This window comes from Hydra vulgaris, chromosome 08, assembly GCF_038396675.1.
Source record: "Hydra vulgaris chromosome 08, alternate assembly HydraT2T_AEP".
Lineage (NCBI taxonomy): Eukaryota > Metazoa > Cnidaria > Hydrozoa > Anthoathecata > Hydridae > Hydra > Hydra vulgaris.
In genome coordinates this window covers 5,361,200-5,383,968 of record NC_088927.1, presented here as the reverse complement: position 1 = coordinate 5,383,968, position 22,769 = coordinate 5,361,200, and the positions used below count along the sequence as shown (strand labels likewise).

The following is a 22,769-nucleotide window of genomic DNA, read 5'->3' as shown; positions in this document are numbered from 1 at the left end:
TTAAATAATCAGTTTAAATAGTATTTGTGAAGAAGAGTTAATAACATTAATGTTATCTACTTAACATTTGCAGTTTTTAACATTTGCAGTTTTTAACATTTGCAGTTTTTAACATTTGCAGTTTTTAAAATGACTTTAATAAGCAGAGAAATAAAAATGCACAATCATTTTTTTTCTTTAATGTCGTTAACTTTAAACTTTGAAGTTATTATTTTATTATTATTTTAATTTTTGTATGTTACTAAGAATATTTCTGACTTCCAACTGTACTTTGTTTTTTCTCTCCATGTTTTCATTTATTTTTCTAGCTTTTTGATTTCTAACACATGCAGGATCAGAGATAAAACCACCTGTTGAATAGAAAAATTCTACAATTCATTTATTTTTTCTGAACATAAAATTATGCATAAAATTATTTAGAGAAAAAAAAAATTAAATTATACTAGTTTTATGCAAAATAGGGAATTATCAAATTCAGTAGAAAATTAGACTTAGATTAGAATAGAATTAGAATAGAATAAACAATATAAATTCTATAAGCATATATTTAAAAATACATTTTTAGTAAAAACTTCATTTTAAGTAACATAATAATAAATTAATAATAACTTATTGTTCTAGTGGCATTTCATAAAATGATCTCTCTTTGTATTGAGTGTTCAACATTTTAAAAATATTTTTTTTTAATTGTTTTGATATTTTAAAAAAAATCAGTGATAAATTTTTTAAATGTGATCAAACTTTTTTTTTTAATAGAAAAATTTAAAAAACAAAATTCTCAAGAACTTATATTAGGATTCAAATTAAAACAAAGTAAAAAATAAAAATTTTGACTGTCCAGAAAAACTATTGACCGCCAGTTCCATGTGTTAGCTGGCCAAATTGACCACTTGCTTTCGATTTCTTATTTTTTTAAGCTGGTTGTTTGTCATCAAAACAAGTTTGGTTTTTTAAAGTTTGCATATTGTTTGTCCCTTAAAAAGTAATCGTGCATTTATTGAGAACCCTAATAAATTTGCAGGTCATCCCTCCGGACTTGTTAATATGTTAATGCGTAAATATGCATAGGCATACTATAGCTTTAAAAAGTAAACAAGTTTTTGATGAAATGTCTAAACAAGACTCAAATGTCTGGGTGATGCTGTGTGAAAACCTTGCAAAATAAACATTTATAAAAAGTAACTTTTGCTTTGTTATTAAAACTTTCTTTCAAGTCCCGCATTTGTTAATCATGAATAACTGGGAATGAACTCATAATTTTTAGATATTATTGAACTTATATGCATGTTTGTCTGCAACACCGTGCAGTCAAACATGCATATAATAAATACATGCATATAACAAGCTATAGTATGCTTATGCATATTTACACATTAACATAATTTTGAGCTAATGTGTCATTTAAAAATGCTTGCTTTGCCTGAGTTGACACAATCAGCATCAGTTTTGGTATAAAAGAAGGTTTAAAAGCCTACATTGAGGGTGGTGTGCCACTGTGTGTTTGTTTTGGGTGTACAGGTCCTAAACTATTGTTATGTATTAAACACATTTTAAAGGACTTTTCTATAATTATGGAGGAAGATATCTTTATGCTTAACCCTTTTGCTGCTCCACACATAAACTCGCAAAAAAAATATGTCTCATACGCTCCAAGCGAGTATTTTTGCATCATGTTTTAAATTAGTTTCCTGCTTAACATGACTATTACGTTATTTATTGTATACGTATGGAAGTCTACGAACGTGTGTGTACAAACCTGCAAATTTGATATTTTGCAACGTCATTGGCTTAATCATGCATCATGCTCAGATGACTGCAGGTCACACGAATAAACTTGCAACCACAGAAATATATATGCGCAAAGTGGTCACAAAATTTCAAAACTTACTGCGCAGCAAAAAGGTTAATCTATCGAAGTCTTTCAAATAATGCACACTAGCCATGTTTTTGCTGCAAAAATGTTCTACAAAGAACTAGAAGCCATTGTTCCGGTGTGTCCAAGTGTAACTTGTTGCATCCATACAAGCTTGTCTAGCTATGTTCAAAAGTTATAAACCAATTTTACTAGCTTTATCAACATGTTATACTGAATGAAAAGAAGCAAAAGCACTTGGGCTATTTATACAAGCTAGTTCGCAATCTAACATTGCAACAATAATAATGCTCTTAGATGTGTATAAATGTGAATAAATGGTAGTATCATCAGCAAACAATGCCACCTTAGATGTGATGTAAATTAAAAAGAGTATAGGGCCAAGGATAGAACCTTGAGGAACCCCTGAAGTTACAGAATAAGAAGAAGAGTGCTGTCCATCGAGGACAACTTTTATGCTACGATTGGAAACGAAGGATTCAATAATCTTAAAGATGTTGCCAGATACACCATAAGAAGAAAGCTTATGGAGAAGACCAGCATGCCAAACTTTATCAAAAGAGTTTGAAATGCCAAGAGCGATGGCCTTAACCTCTTCATCTTTATCTAATGCACAATAAAACCTATCAGTTATTACTGTTTGCAAATCAGCTGTAGAACGAGAAGATTGAAATCCATATTGATGGTCAGAAAGTAAGTTATTAGATTCAAGATGAGAAATTAAGTGTTTGTTAATTAAAGATTCAAAAACCTTGCTTATGATAGGAAGAAGACTAATGGGACGGTAGTTAGACAAATCAGATCGCTCTCCAGAATTTTTGAAGATAGGGATAACGGATGCCGCTTTCCAGCAGGCTGGAAAATAAGACTCTGATAAGCACTTGTTAAATTGTTTTGAGAGTATAGACGACAGCTCTGGAGAACACTTCTGCAAGACAATAACAGGTATGTTGTCCAGGCCACAAACTGTAGAAGATTCTAGGCAGGAAATCTCTTTAGATACAGAAGCTAGAGTGATACGAATGTCAAGAAATGGATCAACCTGTTATTTGGCAATATCAGGTAGAACGCAACTAGTGGAATCAAGAGATGATATTGATGAAAAGTTTTTAGCAAACAATTCAGCTTTGTCTTTAGGTGAGGTGGCAAAGTCTGAAACATACACAAGAGAGGTGAAATTAAAGATTTGCCTTTATTATTGATACTATTAAAGAATCTCCAGAAGTCGAACCTTTTTTCAATGGTTTCTAGCAGTAATAAACAGATGTCTGTTTTCTGGAGAATTGTTTTAAATATGAAATTGCTCATACATATGGAACTAACGGTTTCAATTGGCAATCGCAGCAGCACAGTGTGAGGAAAACCATGGAGGAGAGTGAGGCTTGACCTGGAATCGTCGAGAGGGAACAAAAGATTCCATGCCAGCCTGAATCCACGAAGTTATGTAAGATGCGCATTTGTCGACAGGAAGACGAAAGATATCTACCCAAGGGCCATCACGAAGAAAATCACGGAAAGAATCCTAGTCAGCTTTACTGTAGTTGTAAGAGGTACGATAATAGGCGGATTCAGGTGATGAAGAAGAATGAGATATTAGTTTTAGAGAGATCAAACTGTGATCAGAAGCACCCAAGGGTGAATGTGGAGAAACTGAGCACTGACTAAGATCAGAAACAAAACATAAGTCGAATAGAGAAGGTAAATGATTCGGGTTGTCAGGAAAGTGATTTGGAAAGTTGACTATTTGAGTTAGGGATTGTGAAAGGCAAAAGTTGTGGGCTTTAATGCCTGCAGAATCACTGACACTAGAGCCAAGCCATTCAGAGTGGTGATCATTAAAGTCACCGACAACAACTATATTGGCTGATGGATAAAGAGAGAGGGCTTGGTCTATATGATCAGAAATAACATCAAAAAGAGTGCATTCTTGAGATAAAGGAGAGCGTTATAGAACAAATAGAAAGGCAATAGAGTAAAGTGGTGCTAAACAAAGGCACATGAAAGAATAGTCTGTGGATTCAAACCTAGTTTCGTGACAAATGTGAATTCTTACGAATGTAAATGCCCAGGTCAAGCATGTGGCTATTGGAGTCTTTACAAATTAAAGGAAGATAACCATCAACACTAAGATCCCAAGATGAGACAGATGAACTCAAATTAGTCTCACAAAGAGCAAGTAGGTCTGGTGAACTTTGCAAGAGATAAGACTCAACAGAAGAAAAAGTTGCTTCGAAGACCACAAATATTAGTGAATGATAGGTTTAGAGAACTTGGTGATGATGATTTTTTGTGTTTTATAGTTTTATTCATTTATTCGTACTTTACACATTGTAAAAATCAGATTGAAGAACTTGCTACCACAGAGTTCGGGACACCTGACTACCAGCCGGCCTCAGAACCATAAAACTGAGTTTTAGAGCTGTACCCTCATGAGATAATAGAATGAGTTGCCTAGTCATAAAAACAGAGACACAATGAAAACCCATGCATTGAGTCAAGAAGATTCAGCATTCAACATCCTAAACTGGAAACAATGTATTAAAAATACATCTACGCCAGCCTAATAGATGAAGAAGGGGTGTAAAGCTGGTCAACAGATAGAATCTGTTTACCCCTTAAGTCTTTGCCTAGGAGGCCTTCTACAAGACAGTAGCCAGATGCATTTAACATCTGCCCAAGATGAGTATTTTTATCAAGACACCATCTCTAAGCTTAACTCAACCAAGAGCCCCAAGGCAGGGGGTGTTTTAAATTGGAGTTGGCATCTCCTAGCCTTTGCCTAAAAAAGCGTATCCTACAAGGCAGCAGGGCATGAAGCAGATTGTACTGGGTTACATCTTACCAGTAGCAGGATAACCTGACCTGACTATAATAGATATAGAAGTAAAGGTTTTGATTAGCAATTGCAGCAGCTCAGTGTGAGGAAAATCATGGAGGAGAGTGAGGCTTGACCTGGAATCATTGAGAGGGAACAAAAGATTCCACTCCAGCCTGAATCCATGAAGTTATGTAAGAAGCACATTTGTCGACAGGGAGAGGAAAGATTTCATGAGTTAAAAAAGCGTGCTTTGGCATTAGACAAAACTTTTTTACAATGGCTTCTAGCAATCATAAACTGACTTTTGTTTTATGTAGAATTGTTTTGCTGATATAAATGAAAGTAATGGTAATAATTGGAAATTGCAGCTAAACAATGATAGAAAAACTATGGAGAAGAGTGAGGCTTTACTTAAAATTGTCAAAAGGGAATACAAATTTTCATGCCAGCCTGAATTCAAGAAGTTATGTAAGTAGCACATTGGTCAGCAGGAAAATGAAAGATTTCTGCCCAAGAGCCATTACAAAGAAAATTATGGAAAGGGTTCCAGTAAGTTTTAAGGTAGTTTTAAGATGTATGATTGTAGGGAGATTTGGATGATGAAGAAGAATGAGATAATAATTTTAGAGAGATTAAACCATGATCAGAAGGGTGAATTTAGAGAAGCAAAGCACTGACTAGGATCAGAAGCAAGACACATCTCGAGTAGAGAAGGTAAATAAGTTGGGTTGTCTGTAAAGCGATTTAGAAAGTTGACTATTTGTGTTGGAGTTTTGGAAAGGCAAATGTTGTGGGCCTTAATGCCTGCAGTGTCACTGATACTAGAGCTAAGCTATTCAGTGTGTTAAGCAAATCACCAACAACAACGATATTACCTGATTGATAAAGAGAAAACGCTTGGTCAAAATAATCAGAAATAACATCGAAAAGAGTGCAGTCTTGCGATGAAGGATAGCAATCTTGAACAAAGAGGAAGGTGATGGAGTGAAGTGGTGCTAAACAAAAGCATATGCAAGAATAGTCTGTGGATTCAAACCTTGTTTCCTGGCAAATGAGTGAGTTCTTATGAATGTAAATGCCCAGGCCAAGCATATGACTCTTGGAGTCTTTATGAATTAAAAGAAAATAACCATCAACACTAAGATCACAAGATGAGACAACTGAACTCAAATTAGTCTCACAAAGAACAAGTAGGTCTTGTGAACTTTGTAAGAGATAATACTCTAAATAAGAAAAGGTACTTTGAAAACCACAAATATTAGTGAATGATAGATTTAGAGAACTTGGTGATGACGATGGTTTTTTGTGTTATATAGTTTTTGGTACTTCAGTCATTTTTTATTTTGTTAAGGAACTTGACTTAATGCACAGATAATACTTAGTTTATTATTTAATAGTCCAAGTAATTGCCTTTTTACTAATAATAAACCCTAAGCCGAAAGAAAGGGCTAAATGTGACTAGAAAATGCACACCAAAAGTTTGAACAGGGGCATCATCCATGCGCAACAGGGCACTTTAAGAACTCTTATACTTTACAGTAGTTGATGGAATTAGCCTCTGAAAGCTACTATAGCGTTCTGGAAACTTGACTACTAGCTGGCCTCAGAATCATAAAACTGAGTTTTAGAGCTGTATCCTCATTAGGAGATAATAGAATGAGTTGCCTAGTCATATAAAGAGACACAAGCAAAACCCATGCAATGGTTTAAAAAGATCCAGCATTCGACAACCCAATACGGAAACAATATTATAAGTACATCTGTGCCAGCCTAATAGATGAATAAGTGGTGCAAGGCTGGTCAACGTAAAATCTGTTTACTTCTTAAGTCTTTGCTTAGGAGGCCTTCTACAAGACAGTAGCCGGATGCGTTTAAAGTCTGCTTAAGGTAATTATTTTTATCAAGACACTCTCTTTTCTTTAATCAACCAAGAATTTTTATCAAGACACTATCTAGCCTTTAATCAACCAAGAGTCCCAAGGCAAGGAGTGTTTCAAGTCAGAGTTGGTTTCTCTTAGCTTTTGCCTTGAAATGTATATTGTTTAAGGCAGCAGGGCATGAAGCAGGTTGTAAACAAGGCAGGCTGTTCATGAAGCAGGTTGTAAATAGGTTCAGGTTGTAATTGAATAATGGAAACAAATTTAATATATAAATATGTAAACTTTAACAAATGTTAAAAAAATGTAATAACAAAATAGACAGGCATGAAAGTTAAAATACACATGGCTTTAAATTTAGTTTGGTTAGAGTAAAATATTAGAGGCTGAAGTATAGGCAAAGCAAATGTTTAATTTAATTTTCGGGCTTGGTACACTGCCTTAGTCTTTTTAAATCACACACTCTTTTTGAAGAAGTTGTTTTTTGTTTAACAATTCAAGTTTTTATTTTAAATAAAGTTTTGATCAGCTTAAACTAATTTTATTAATTTTATTTTTACAGTTTTAAAGAAAGAGGCGCAAGAAATACTTTATTAATGTTAACCAAGGTATAATGGCCATTTCTTATTGATATTTATAAAAATCTTTAATTTTTTTTTTATTGCAATGTTTTGCTCTTTTTAATATTTAGCAACAAAAGGCTGTTGGTGTTATAGCTGCATCAGCTGGTAATCATGCATTAGCATTAGCATATCATGGAAAAGAATTGCATATCCCAGTTACTGTATGTATGCCTACTAATGCTCCAATTACTAAAATCAGTAGATGTAAGAAATATGGTGCCACTGTTCATACTGTGGGATCAGATATTATTGAGGCTAAAGAGTTTGCTTTAAAGATAGTTCAAGAAAAAGGGTGTGTTTACATTAATGGGTAAGTTGTTTTTCAAAACACATGGTAATCAGTTTCATTAAATTTTGATAAAATAATTAAAATCTTGTCCTTATTTTAGGAAACAATAAATCAATGTCTCGTAAAATAATGCTACATTGTATTATAAAACTTTTTTTTAAATATTTAGAAAAGTTCAACTATGTATTGTTTTAGATATGACCATCCCGATATATTGGCTGGTCAAGGTACCTGTGGCATAGAGATTGTTGAGGATGTTAATGGAATTGATGCAGTTGTAATACCTATTGGAGGAGGAGGGTTGATTGCAGGATGTGCAGTTGCTATTAAAAATCTTCAGCCTGATATCGAAGTCATAGTAATTTAAACATTGATATTTTTTTATTTAATAAAATATTTTTTTATTTTTTGTAATTAATTCTCTGATCTTTTTATTTGAAGTGTTTCTTTAGTAATAATTAAAAAGGTATGTCTGAAACAGTTCAATTTATTATTTTTATCAAAGTGCTCCCAAAAGACCAATTACTTTTATTATACAGCACTACCAAAGTTTAGACAATAGAAAACAAAGCTATTATCTAAACGAAAATTATTTAATTATTTAAAGTCTGTTATCAAAAGTTTAGATCATAGTGAGATTTTTCTCTTTATTTGGTCAAAGGGACTTAAGGACAATGTTTATTTGGACTAATAGTAAAGAGTATTCTAAGGAGTGATATCGTTTACTATTTCATCTATAATTAGTTTTTGATAGATGAAATAATAAAGATTTTTGAGTTTCAAATAAAGTATTTGTTTACCTTAGTTATTAAAAATTTGTTTTTTAATTTACATTTCTACAAACATTTTGGTTTTTTTCATTGAACAAACTTATTGTAACACAACATAAATCTGCTACTATTGTTTTAAATATCATGAAATATAACTCTAGTAGAAATTTTTTGGGGTTATTTTTGTATCTTTTTGAATAGACTATAAATTATTGTTATACTGAATCTATCTTTAAGACAGTTACATTATTTTTCTGTGAAGAAAATAATTTTTATATTATATATTATATAATATAAAAATTATTTTCTTCACAGAAAAATAATGTAACTGTCTTAAAGATAGATTCAGTATAACAATAATTTATAGTTATATAAATTATTGTTATACTGAATCTATCTTTAAGAGTTGTAAACCTTTTGTAAAATTCCGGTAAAAAAAATTATTTAGAAAGGATATTGATATCAAGAAATTAACTTTTTTTGTACTGAATTAAACCAAATGTAATGTAATGTTCATTTTGCAAGTACTCATTCTCAAATATAGCATTTCACAAGTTGAATTCGAAAGTGAAGCTTACTACATACAAAATTTGTGCTTTTTAATGTAGCATTTGTAAAACAAGTGCTTTGGCTAAACGACATTTCAAAGTCTAATTTAGAAATTCGTTCGTTAAATGAATAGAATTGTAAAAATTAAACAATTTTATGTACCAAAATGTTTGTAATTAAATGTTATTTTCAGAATCACAAAATATAAACTATAAAAATTTACTAAATAATGATAAAAAATTAAAATTTATGTCAAAAAAAATTCTTTTGCAACAGTAACTTGGAAACAGTCACTTTCGGAAAAGAACTTATAAAACACCTTATTATAGATGTATTTAATTATGTTTTATGAACCAAAAATGTTTAATTAATATTCAATTAAGTGCTGTTTATTTGTTAATTTTTCATAAGTGTCAATGCTTATACAAGTTTTTATAAATAAATAATGGTATTCATTACATATATACAGATCTGTAAAAAAATATGTGGACACTATGAAAAAAGTGTAATATTTTGATATCTTTTATCCTAGAAATATTTTTGAAAGTCAAAGGGTCATGGAAAGATGAGTGGTATAGGGAATGTGATTAAACAGTTTGCAAATACTGGTCAAACCACACCGAAGAAGCAACCTGGATGTCCTAGAATAAGTTCTGGTTGCGCTGATTGTGTTTGTCTCACCTTACAACTCTGGGTTGATTCAAGGGCTTGACTAAACTGCCCAGCGATTGGTTTGAAGCAACAGGAACAAAAGCCTGCTCAGGTACAGTACGGAGATAGTTGATCGCAGATGGTCTAAAATCGTATTGTCCAGTAACCAATGCAATGTAACCAATCGCAAACCAAACCAATGTAACCAATGCAGTAACCAATCGTATTGTCCAGAAACCAATGCAATGAGGAAAAGATGTCTGGATTTTGCAAGAGCACACAAGCACTAGACTGTGGATGACTGGAAAAAGGTGCATAATCTACAGTATTACTAAGCTATTTTTAGACATGACTAATTGAGTATGTTGTGAATATCTTTGTCCATGATCCATTTTTATATCTTATTTTTATTTTTATTCTCGGTTTTATTATTATTGCAGTACTGTACAGTATTATGACTAATGTTTAGGTTGACAGTAATGTTTTTGTTTTTTTACACTGCTTTTTGTACAAAATGTGCTTTATATGCAATTGGCTGCAGGTCATCTTTTCTGATGAAGCACATTCAGCGTCCAGGCTAGCAAGACTTATGTCAGATGTTGGGCTAACGAGAGACTGCTTCCAAGTTGCATCGCTCTAACTGTTAATTACCCCAAAACTATAATGATTTGAGGTTGTTTTTCATTCTTTGGACCAGGGCGTCTCTACGTGGTTCTTAAGGGCACTACAGTCTACTCAAAAAGGTATTTGGAAATATTGAATACACGCATGCTACCCAGTGCATCAGCTCTGTATCCAACTGGTGACTTCATATTTTAAGATGATGGTGCCCCTTGTCATCGCTCAAAGGTGTTAAAAGCCTGGCTTCAACAACACAGCGTGATTTAGATGCATGATTGGCCAGGCCAGTTACCAGACATAAACCCAATCGAAAATCTGTGGTGGGTCTTGAAAAGGAACATCAGCAACACCAAGCCAACAGGCGGAGTCACTCTGATAGAGGCAATAATGCGTGACTGGCATCACACAGTCAACTTGGAGACATTGCATACTTCGGTTGAAAGCATGCCTCGACGTATCTCTGGTTTAATAGCTGTGAAGAGTTATGCAACCAAATATTAATTTTGGACATGCTACGATAGCTACAGGATATTATAAGTGAAAAAGTTCTTAATCTAGCACTCTTTAAGATTAATTTGCAACTATGAACAGTACAATTAAGTATTGGAAAGTATTAAATGTCATTTATAATTTAAAAGACTGTGATTTGAACTAGTTTTATGTAAAAAAAACAAGTTTTTTGATTTTGTCCACATACTTTTTTACAGATCTGTACTTCAAAATGTCATTTAATGAACAAGAGTTGAATAATGTAAATAACATGAATAACACTAAAGAAAATTTAAAGCAACTGAATCATACGTATGGGATCATGCAGATGCGCCAATACTTAATAATAAGTTTGTAATCTTTCAACATTGCAAAAATAAGTAAGTCTGACCATTTAACAAGTAAATGGAAAATAAATTAGTCTGACCATTCAACAAGCAACTATTTTGATATTTAATATGTTGGGGCTAGCCAATGATAAATGAACATCCAAAAATTAACTTTAATTGTAAACACTGTTTATCATAATATTAAATAGTTACGCTTTGATTTTAGAAACAAAGAAAAAGATTTTGTAAAAAGAAACTATGAATAAAACAACCAATCCTGCTTTTTAGCCCTAAAGTTTAAAATGTTTATTAAATAAACTATAGATGTAAAACACAAAGAGCTACTTGCAAAATATAGAATATAGGTTTTCCTCCACCTTTCAATTAAGTTAGTCACCATCCTCACCTACACTAAGTGTCACGCTCCTAATGAATAAGTATATATGTTATGTATTCAAGAACCATTGAATAATTTTGAATAATTTTTACACAAGACATCATTTATTCATTTTTTTGCATTTAAAAAAAAAAAATTTTAAATGTAGAAAACAGGAGTTTTTTTTCTATCCTGTAACTTAGTTTACCAGTAATAAAGAGTTGCAAACTGATAGTTTTCTTTATTGAACATTAAAGCATGTTTATTTATTTAATCATTTTATTTTTTATAACAATAAATAAAAAATGTTTTAGAAAAGTATGAGTCAGTTTTCTATACAGTTCACATCCTGTAAAAATGAATTAAGGTCTCTTACCAGATGTAGAGTATTCATAAAATTATCTAAAACATGTTTTTTTGACCCTGAAATTCAAAATTGAAAAATTTTAAATAATTTTCTTTTAATTAGGAACTCAGGTCTTGTTTTAAACCGTTATGCTACTCGCAATTTACGAACACGTTAAGCTATTTTATGTATTTTTTAACCCATTTTATGGGTTATAACATTTTTTGAATCTGTTGTGGCCATACTTCTACGACCTGAGAAATGTTGAGTAATTGATAAAAATAAACTGGTTTTACTGATTATCTTGTTGCAAAAATATTCAAATATTAACCCCCCCCCCCCATCCCTCTAGTTAATAATATGATTTTTCATATATTACACAAGGACATGTAAAGCTCATTTCTCATACATTTATAAACAGCCACAAAAATAAACAAACTGTAAATTATATTTAGTATTTAAAAAAAAAAAAAAAACTGTAAATTATATTTAGTATTTAAAAACTACATGTCACCTAAGTGGATCAATAAAAGTTATTATTTTCTGCAAGTTAGTTAAATGCTTCACAGGTTATTCTTTCCAATAAGTTTTACCTTAGCACATTCCCATTTTTTTTGAATTTTTAAGGAGGTCATCTATCAATTTAACACCACGTTCAGCAATGATGTTTGTCCTTGGAATATGAAGTGCACTTCATATTCCAAGGACAAACATTTGCTCTACTTTGCTCTACTTTGCTCCAGTGTTTCATAAAGCACTTTAAAGCAGCTGTACGCTTAAGTTCAGTCAATGCATCTAGCATATGGTCATACAATTTATCATCAAGTAGTTGTTTGCTGAACCAATGTTTTTTCCACGGATTTGCAATACAGGTTCCTGTACTTTCAAGTTCACACCTCCATGTTGGTATAAGAAAATAGGCAATAAGAACATCTGATGCTCTAGAGTTCCATCTTGCACTGTGCAATGGAGGAAGTTTAGATCACTTAATTTTTGGTAGTCTTTTTTATTTCTTGAAGTAACTAAAAGCTTCACATAACTCATAAAGGAATTTGAAGTCATCTCATCATCCTAGGTTTATGTAATAATTAGGCTCAGCTTCATATGTATAATTTTTTTTTGAAGATTTTCATGATTTTTGGTTAAATATTTTACAAATTTATAATTTACAAAATGATCCAAAACGTGTTTTAAAATAAGATCCAGTATATGATGCTGACATTCTAAATATTGTGGTTTAGTAAAGCTTCTTGTTTCCATTTCATTTTGTATTTTTACAACTATACCTTTTAATTTTCCTGTGTTTACTGCTGTTGTGTCACATATAATTATTGTAATACATTTCCATGCATCAAAATCATTTAGCAATTTTTTTTAATGCTTCAAAAATATCATGGGATTTTCCACTTTCACATTTAACAGTTCCTAAAGTGATTTTATTATTCTCATTTTGAAGTATCACAACTTGGTACTCAGTCTTGTTTATTTTTTTTTCCAAAATGTTCTTCTTGTACTATTTTAGTAATAGTTTTCTTCTTTCGTTCCCCTTGCCTTATAGTTGATCTCCATATGACTTTCTGAGTTTCTATATCAATACCTTTTGTCTGTGTTTTTATTTCAATACCTTTTTTATATAACTTTTTACAGATTCTAGCTGATTTATTTGTACTTAAAGATTTAGTTATCATAAGATTAGATGCTAACTTGGTTCTATTGTATACTTTCTTTGTTGATTTTTTAATTTCCATTGGTTTGTAATTGGCTTGTGAATCCAAATCTGAACCAGTTTCTTCCGATGCAGTTGAACTGCTAACTGGAAAATTATTTACTTTGCTTGTTGAAGTTTTATCTTTTGCATTAAAACTCTGACTTTTGAAGGATGTAATGACACTTGGGTGTTAGTACTATGACCAACTTCTCCTGAACTTAATAATGCGGTAGTGATTGAAATTAATAAATGCGGTAGTGGTGTAGTGGTAAAGCGCTCGCTTCATAAGGGAGAGGTTCTGAGTTCGATCCCCACCACATCCCTGGTAGTGCCGTGCTCAACTTGTTTCCCCGCGGCCTTGTTCGTCAAGGTTCGTGTTTCGGAGTTAGAGAGTTGAGAGAGGGTTATAACCACTATTAAGTAGCTTCCTCATCTGTAGTGGCTTTATCGACCTTGAGGAGGTGAATAACAAAAAAAAAAAAAATTGTATGTTGTAAAAATTTTTATTTTCTAGACTAAGTCACATGACCTTAATATTGGTTATATCAAAAAAATTTCTAAAAACAGAGCATTCTTCCTTTTTGCCAGGCTTTTTAAGATACTTGTTATGTTTTTCTATAACCTTTGCAATTTTTCTTCCAACAGAATTTTCAGAAATTCTTGGAAAGTTGATTTTGTTCCATGATCTACATATTTCGATAGCAACTAACTTTACTCTTTTCTGCTTTTTTCCATTGATGCCAGGTAGTTGTAACGTCCAATAATAAAAGGTTTTTTAAGCATTCTATTAAATGAATTTAATGGTTTTTCAATGAAAGGTTGACCAAGTTCTACCTCTTCTAGAAGTTCTTGGTGTTATATGTTTTTTAAATAAAACTAAATTTTTTGTCCATATTCTTGATCATTTGTCAACAACAGTTTTGCTATATTTATTTGATATATTAGAAAAATTTAAAATGCATAGATTATATATGTTAGTAATATTCTATGCTTAAATATTAGTTTTTATAAATATTTTTCCTTAAAAAGTTACTGTATTTAACATAAAATTAATTAAAAAGACAATGAAATGTAAAATATACATAACTAAGATTAAGACATAAAACTCATAAATACTACTTATTTTCTGTATTTGTTTAATATTTCAGTTCATATTAAGCAACATATTACACAAGCACAAAAAATAGTTATACTTGGGTGTTTTTTATGCTCTATATTTTATTTAAAATCAAATACTTCAACAATAGTCATAAAAACAACACAATAATTTTAATAGCATAACTTAATTGTGTGTGATCAGGGGGGGGGGTTAATTCGAAATTACTATGAAATTATAATATTACTTATCAATTTCTCAGGTTTTTAAACTATGGACAGTTTATCTGTAACAAAAATTAAAAAAATCATAACCCTAGTGTACATAAAAGTAACAAATTATGTTATAAAAACCACTGAAAGGTTTGAATGGCGGTTATGTAAAAAAATTTGTCACAGAAGTTTGAATGACAATCATAACATATAAAGTGCTATTTACAAATGAAATAAATTGAGATAAAAAGAAAAAAAAAAGACAATTTAGTTCAATTTTATTAAAAAGTATTAGTAAAAAATATAAAAATAAATTTGTAAATATTTTTAATAATAAAATTTTATTTTAAAAAAAAAAAGATTTGCTTATTACAATTTTTTTTCAATTTTTTTGACTAAAGATACCTATTCTAAGACTATACATTAGAGTTTTTGCAACCTCATATGACCATGGTTCCGTAAGATGAATTTTGGTATAGAAACACTAAAATTAACATTCATTTATGATTTTATTTTAAATACCTTACCTAGGATCTAAAAAAACTGTTTTGAAAATATTTCCACATAGTAAAATTTGGATAAGTTTTTATTTATGACTATAATATAATATAAAACACAATTCAGAAATATTAATTAACTAATATCATAAAATAGATTCACTTAGTTGATAAAAAAACTTTAAATTGATTTTTTAAAGTACTTTTACACGTTATTTCTTGCATGATTTTAATTGTTCTTGTGGCAAAAATGTTACTTCATTTATGTTTCAATTGTTGTATTGTCTCTATTCCAATGTTTCCTAAAAATTGTTTGTGCTTTGTGTTTCTTTAACCGTTGTCCAATTTTTCATAATTGTCTTCTTTATAAAAATGATCACTGAACCAAACCTCAAACCAAGTTCCACCAAATAATTCACAAATATTAGCAAGCAGTTCACGACAGTCTGGAAGTAGCAGAAAAGCAAGTAAGGCATATATTGCTCTAGATTTCCACCTTGCATTACATACACAAGGTAATGCTTTAAAAGTAAAGAAAGGAAATAACCCATGTTCTTTCTATTATCTGTAAGCATTTCCTAATTCATATAAAAACTGCTTAACATTGTGCCATCAAATGTTTTTTAATTTTATTTTTGCATCACTTTGTCGAAAGTTATTTATAAGACTTGCAAAGTTCTCACTGAGTTCTTCCTCATAATTATATGATATATTGGGAGATGCCGTGTTTCCATTAAGAGTTTGGTTAACTGATTGCTTTAGGACTAAATCCAAATCTTGATGTTGACATCCTATTTACTGAGGTATAGGAATGCCATTTTCTTTATATTTCTGTTGGGTATGTACAACAACTCCATTTCTCACTGCAGTATTGACACTTGTCATATGACAGATTATAACTTTAATGGTATTGGTCTAACATCTCAATTATTCTATTAAATATTGTTAATACTTTTCCATCACTAAGAATTAGTGCTGATATACAAACTTCACAGTGCTGGTTTTTTCGATACACTAACTTACATTTCTTGCTTGTTAATTTTCTTGCCATCAAAGTGCAGAGCAATATCAAATCAATACCTTGGTCAGATAGTTCACAAACTCTTGCTGATTAAGAGGAACTTGAATTAGTCTTTTTCACTAGTTGTACTGCAGTTTCTGTAGTGGAATATTGCTTGATCTTTTTTTTTTTTAGAAAGGGAGGGGCCAATATCATCATCAAAATTTTCTGGATATTCTGATAAATTGGAAGCAATTTCAGATTCTACATTTTTATTTGAAGGAGGATGATTACATGCACTACTGCTTTAGGTGTTTCCTCTGTCAATTTTTGATGAGCGCACTTTAACTTGTATTGTTGTTGCATAACCAACTTCTCCTTGTGATTTAATCTGCATTTTATAAAATCTTTTTTAAATTTATACTTCAACTTTTCCCATAATTTCTTCAATTTATCAGCTATCACTTCAATTCTAACATTTCTTGATTTAACATCTCTTGAAAGAAATTAATACCTTCCAATAATTTCTTTTGGCATTCTAGATAAGCCTTCAACTGGGCATTCTAGATAAGCCTTCAACTTTGTTAAGCCTTCAACTTTGTTGGTAACAATTTCCTTTGTGAGACACTCTTTTGGTATACTGTCAAGTTTTTTCTTCAGGTACCAGAATTTTTTCCAACATCTTCTCGGCTCTTCATTTATGAGATTTTCCAGAAAAGGTAACTTGATAGTAAACACACTGAAAACAATCCCATAACTGAAAAAAACATCCAATAACTGAAAGCGGAAACAGATAATTCACCAAAGAGCAAATATTCATGGAGAATTAATAGTTTCCAAAGAAGTGGCGCATGTCTAATGAAATATTTAAATCTGTTTCCTGGGGAAGGTTTTTGAAAAGAAAAGGTAAAATTGTACTATATTATATATATTGGCACTATTGCTTGTTGTTTAGTGCTGGGACCACGTTAAATTTTAAAAAATGTGAAAATGTCATAACCCTACTGTAGGTTAAATCTTTTTTTAATGTACGTTAAAGCTTATTTTATAAGGCAAGTGAAAGTGCAATGATTGCAATTTTTTAATAAATGAATGCAATTTTTTTAATAAATGCTACTTAAAAACCTAAAATAATCTTTGCTTTTACAACAAAATCCCTGGTAAAGTAATTAAATAGAGTTTCATTTTTGCAATAAATTATTTATTTTATTTGTTACTCACTTTAAAAACAAAGAATCATTATTACAAAACTGTATTATAATATTGATTAATTGAGTATAAGTGGTTTAGAAGCCAAACAGTTGGTCGCCATATTTATAGTGAAACTTAAAAAAACCAGACTCAAAAATGTTAGATATATGACAAGTGGATATATGACATTCTTTCCTCTTGATTACCTATAGCTGTAAGTTATAGAGATATTGTATAATGAAACCTTATATTTCTAGTTAATAGATATGCAAAGAATCGGTTTATGCTTACTTTGAACTATTAATAAAAATATACAAGAAAATATATTTATGAATAGTTATTATTATTTATAATCAGATAAGACGCGGGCCGAGCAGTATATAGAAACTTGAGGTAGACAGATTGAGGGGAAAAGGAAGTTGACAAGGATGAAGCAGTACACTACGCAGAATAAGGCTGAGGTAGTGCACTAATGCGTCACTAAGCGGAAATATAATTTTTCTTAAAGATTTTTCCAATTTTAATTTTTAAATATTTTTTAAAAAGTTAAAACTGGAAAAAAAATTTAAAAAAATGCTTTAGCTTATTGTTAATTTGACATCATAAAATTCTATTTATTTTTTATTTTTTTAATGGCATTAATTTCTATAAACTACCGCAATATAATAAATTAACACAAAATGAGTTCAATTGAAAAATTAACTTTATGTAAATATACTATGGAATGTTTTTTTTAATATTAAATAACTAAATTAAACATTACATTTTTTTTAATATTTAATATAAACTAACTTCTTTCTTTTCTTGTTTTTTGTATAAAAGTATTAAAACATATTAAATTTTTTAAATTAAAATTTCTTAAATTAGCAATTGCGTCATAAGTCCAAAATTGATGTTGGTTTTAGTGAGTTGCACAATTCTTTTTCAGACAACTATAAAAACATTTGAAGCTACTATTCTAATTTAACCACTCTGAGTCATCAAAAAGTTATCAATACAACACGTGCTTTACAAACTTCTTCAGTTGTTGGCTTTGTCACAGTTTCATCAGTAACTTCATTTTCTTTTTCTGTCATTACTCCTCCAATAACCGAAATGTCATTATCAATCCTTAGCATATCTTTGTAACTAAAATCATCCAGAACAAGATTATCATCACGACAACATAACTGATCAATTGAATTTCGTGCAGGAAAGAATTCATTTTCTTTGTCTGGTACTCCTACTCTTAATTCTTTACTCTTTATTCTTTACTCTTTATTCTTTTCTAATTCTTACCTCCACTACATTTTTCACCTTTCAAATACATACTTTTTTTGGGAAATGCTTTTCAATTGGACTTTAAACAAGTTAAAACAAAATAATTGGATTGATAGACTTTTTGGGGGGCAATACAATGGAATCAAGAGTTCCACGCTTATTATTTTTTAGACAAATGACTGAAAAGTATGTAAATATCAATGAAAAAATAAAATGATAAAAAACCTGATATTATTTTAAACAATATATGGTTGTTTTTTTTCCATTTATCTAACCATCAATATAACATGCTTTATCCAAATCCTCATTAAAGGAGACTCGCATCCTCATTATTCTCGCAGTTTGTTTGTTTTTTACTTTTTATAGGCACAGATGATTCTCCTTTGTTGAGTTCTTATAGCAGCGCTCAAAATAATTATTCAATGGTTGCCGATCAACATTAATCGACTGAAATAAAAAAAATTATAAACCAAATGATCAAGTCATTTTTTAGACAATCATTTTTTATTAAATTTTACTAAAAGTTAAAAGTTTGCATTTTTTACCTTACATAATCAAATTGATATTGCTTTTTTAACTTTAATTATTTTATTTAGAATTTAAATTAACAATTGTTTTATTTAGAATATAAATAAATTATTTTATCTGTAGAATTAAAATAAAACTTTCCCTTTTTTTTTTAAAGTATTTTATTAAAGATGTTCGTTTAAAATAAAATATAAATTAGTTTTTGTTTTTGCCGTTTTTATTTTAATTATTTTATTTAGAAAATAAATAAAACGTTTGTTTGCCAATTTTATTTTATTTAGAATTAAAATAAAACTTGCTGTTTTTTTTTGTTTTTTTTAATTGTTTTACTTTAAATAAGTTGTTTGTTATTAAATTAAAATGAATTAAATTTAAAATATAATTCATTTTAATATAATTTTGATGTTAATTTAATATTTGTAACTTTCTGTATTTCAAATGTTTTTTTATTAGTTATTATTAAAGTTTGACGAGCAATTACTGCCGATCAAATTTGATCAACCAGATTTAATATTAGGAGATCAAAATGTCAATTTTTCTATAAGTAGCAGATCATTGAGTTCAACTTATCCAGGGTCAGAGTTAACAGTATTCTACTACATTTTAAACAGAGAGGATATCCACTCAAATTTTTTTTTAATTTATCTTAAGGAAAGATGCGAAATGCTTGTTCCTGTAAAGCAAAGAATTGCTTGTTCCTATATTTTTGATGTAGCTGTCGGTAAGATAAGGTTGTCAAATGTCAAATTTTATTCAGTTCTCTAATAATTTAAAACATGATTGAAATATTAATAAAAAAAAAACAATCATTATGATTCATATGTTTAAACATATGTTTCATATGAATCATATGTTTAAACATATCATTCACAAATATTTATGGTCTTTAAAGTAGATTTTCATCTGTGGAATCTTATCTCTTTCAAATTTCAACAAACTTGTTTTTTTCTTTTTCGTTCTTTTGCTTTTTATTTCTCTTTGTGAGATTGAACTTATTAAAGGAAAAAAATTATATGGAAATCTTAATTGCTGTAGAAATATTGATGTGTCAAAAAAAATTTTCAAAACACAATTTTTTTATTTATTTTAGGGTGTTGAAAGCGAGAAGTGTGCAAGCTTTAAAGCTGCTTTAGAAGCGGGGAAACCAGTTAAAATAGATGCTGATCAATCATTGACTTTAGCTGATGGTATTATTTGTTTATAAATTATTTAGAATGTTTTTATTTCATTTAAGTTATTAAGTTGAATTTGTTTTTTGTTTAAAGGTTTGTGTGTTTCAAAAGTTGGAGAAAATGCATTTTTTACAGCTCGACCATATGTTGATAAAGTCATTTCAGTTAGGTATGTTTTAAATTAAGCAATATTGCAAATGTAATTTTACATTAAAAAAATTTTTTCATTACTTTTATTAAAAAAGATGCTATAATACATTAGCCTGTCAAGTTTTTTTGTCAGGTCAGTTGTCAGATTTTTAGTCAGGGAATTTATTTGCTTATAAGTTATGTCAAGAAGATTATCATGCTTTAGTCAAGTCACAATGACTAGATGTGGTGTCTAGTCACAATTTTAATAATTTAGTAAAACTGAATTTAAAAATTATTTTGACTTTCTAACCAATCATACCCTTATGATTGGTTAGAAAGTTATACCATCAGGGATGCGGAGTCCCAAAAAGGACTCCGGATTTGAAAGTCACAAAAAGATTACTTTATCCTAGTTTTTGGTATCCAGGAGCTCTAAAAATATAAATAAGTTTATGGACTACTAATAGGAAAAAAATTAAGACTTTTAGGTTAGAGGAACAATCATTTTTTGAGTCCGGAGTCCTTAGGTATAATGGCGGCAAGGACTCCAGGACTCCGGGCTTAAAAACAATAAGTTTCAAGTCATTAAATCTCATGAATTTTTTTGCTATAGCAGATAATAAGTCAATAAACATGTTTAGAGCTTCTGGACACTACAGACTTGGAAAAAGTAGAGATATAAAGCCGGAGTCTTTTTGGGACTCCGCATCCCTGGTTGCCATATTATAAAATGTCAAGTATTGTGTTAGGGTATATTGTTTAGTGTCTATCAATCACCTCATATGTTTATTAATCAATGTTTTAATTACACAATTGTGGCTGACGTTTATTATTTAAATGACTATTAAAATATATTAAATATTATATGAAACATGATTTAATGTTAGATTAATATTAAATATTAAAATAATATTAGAAGTTTTTTTCTCTAAATAAAAATGCATGTATATATTAGTTTCACAAAACTAATAATGTATTGGGCATTACTAGAATCCAAAATGTATCAAATATTTAAAAAATATTTGAAGTTCTTTCTCTAAATTAAAAAGCATTTATATATTAGTGTACAAAACTAATAATGTATTGGGCATTATTAGAATTTAATAAACAAATACTTGCATCCAAACCAGATTAAGACTTTTTTCAAATTCCTAATTAATGTGTTTGGTTTATATAATTGTTTTTAGAATATCCAAAAAAAAAAGCAATTGGCCAGAAAATAAATAAAATAAAGTTGATATCAATGCTGATTGAGTAAATATTGGTTTATTAAACTGATGCTGAATTTTTAGTACATCATAGTTTTTCCAGTTTAAAAATATCTGTAAGAAACAACAAAATTCTCTTTGCATGGTTTTTCTAATACATTTTTTTTAGATTGCCTTAGGTGTTTATCAGCTTTATCTCTTGTCAGACAATTTTGTATGAATATGTAATAACCATTTTTTTTTTTTTGCTTTTTTTTTTTTTATATAAGGTTAAAAAAACGAAAATTTTTAGTCCAGCCGGCATTAGTTATTTGACACCATGTATTCTTTTACACTGTTGTATAAGATCTCCACGTTTTCTTCTGGTTTTCAGAGTGGCTTTTTAAGAATGTTGAGTCTATCTTTGTAAAAAAGATGTTTGAGTTCAGTAATTACATAAGTTGCTGTGTGTTGGATTTGTTGAATCTCACTTAATCACATTTAAAATGTGGTGACCACATTAAACATAAGTAGTGTAGAGTATTTTCCAAAGCAGCACGCTTCTAAACGAATTTTTGAGCTTTCCGAGCATTACGTTCGCTTTGATCTTGCCAAATGAACCTATTGTTTGACTTTGATGTTGTCTGAAACAAGCACATCGAGGTCATGTTCAACGGTAGTGATTTGTAGTTGATGATGTGTATTAACTTCTTTTTCTATTGTGTAGTTTTGTGTGGATTTGTTTGCTTTTTTGCCTACATGCATCACTTTACACTTGTCTGTGTTGAATAGCAAGAGCCATATTTTTGACCAGTCTAATGCTTTGTTGACGCATTTTGCAAGAGAACAGCATCTTCTCTTGATTTGATAACTCCCATAAATTTACAATCATCAACATGTTATAACCCACTAATGCGGTATGCTTTGTGTTCATACAGGAGTCCACAACAGGATACCTTATCAAATGTTTTACTAAAGTCAGTGTAAATTACATAGATAGCATTACCTTGGTGAACACCATTGGTTAAGATATCTTCCGCTTCAAGTAGATTTGTGACCCAGCCTCTTTTGGACTTTTGGACAGCTTTCAAAGACTTTACAGGGTACAGATGTAAGTGAAATAGAATAGTAGTTACTTTTTTTCTGGACCCTTTCTTTAAAATAGGCGTAATGTT

The 22,769-nt window shown here is 30.0% G+C and overlaps 1 protein-coding gene across 2 annotated transcripts in view; it reads left to right on the top strand.

Annotated features, from left to right (window-relative positions):
- Positions 1 to 22,769, top strand: part of LOC100211796 (L-threonine ammonia-lyase) — a 71,934-nt gene that overhangs the window by 35,690 nt on the left and 13,475 nt on the right. For both annotated transcript variants that reach the window (XM_065802537.1, XM_065802538.1), the window contains exons 4-8: positions 7,131 to 7,176; positions 7,260 to 7,501; positions 7,676 to 7,838; positions 20,194 to 20,290; positions 20,369 to 20,444. In XM_065802537.1, coding sequence (XP_065658609.1) covers positions 7,131 to 7,176; positions 7,260 to 7,501; positions 7,676 to 7,838; positions 20,194 to 20,290; positions 20,369 to 20,444 — 624 coding nt within the window. The remainder of the gene's footprint in view (positions 1 to 7,130; positions 7,177 to 7,259; positions 7,502 to 7,675; positions 7,839 to 20,193; positions 20,291 to 20,368; positions 20,445 to 22,769) is intronic.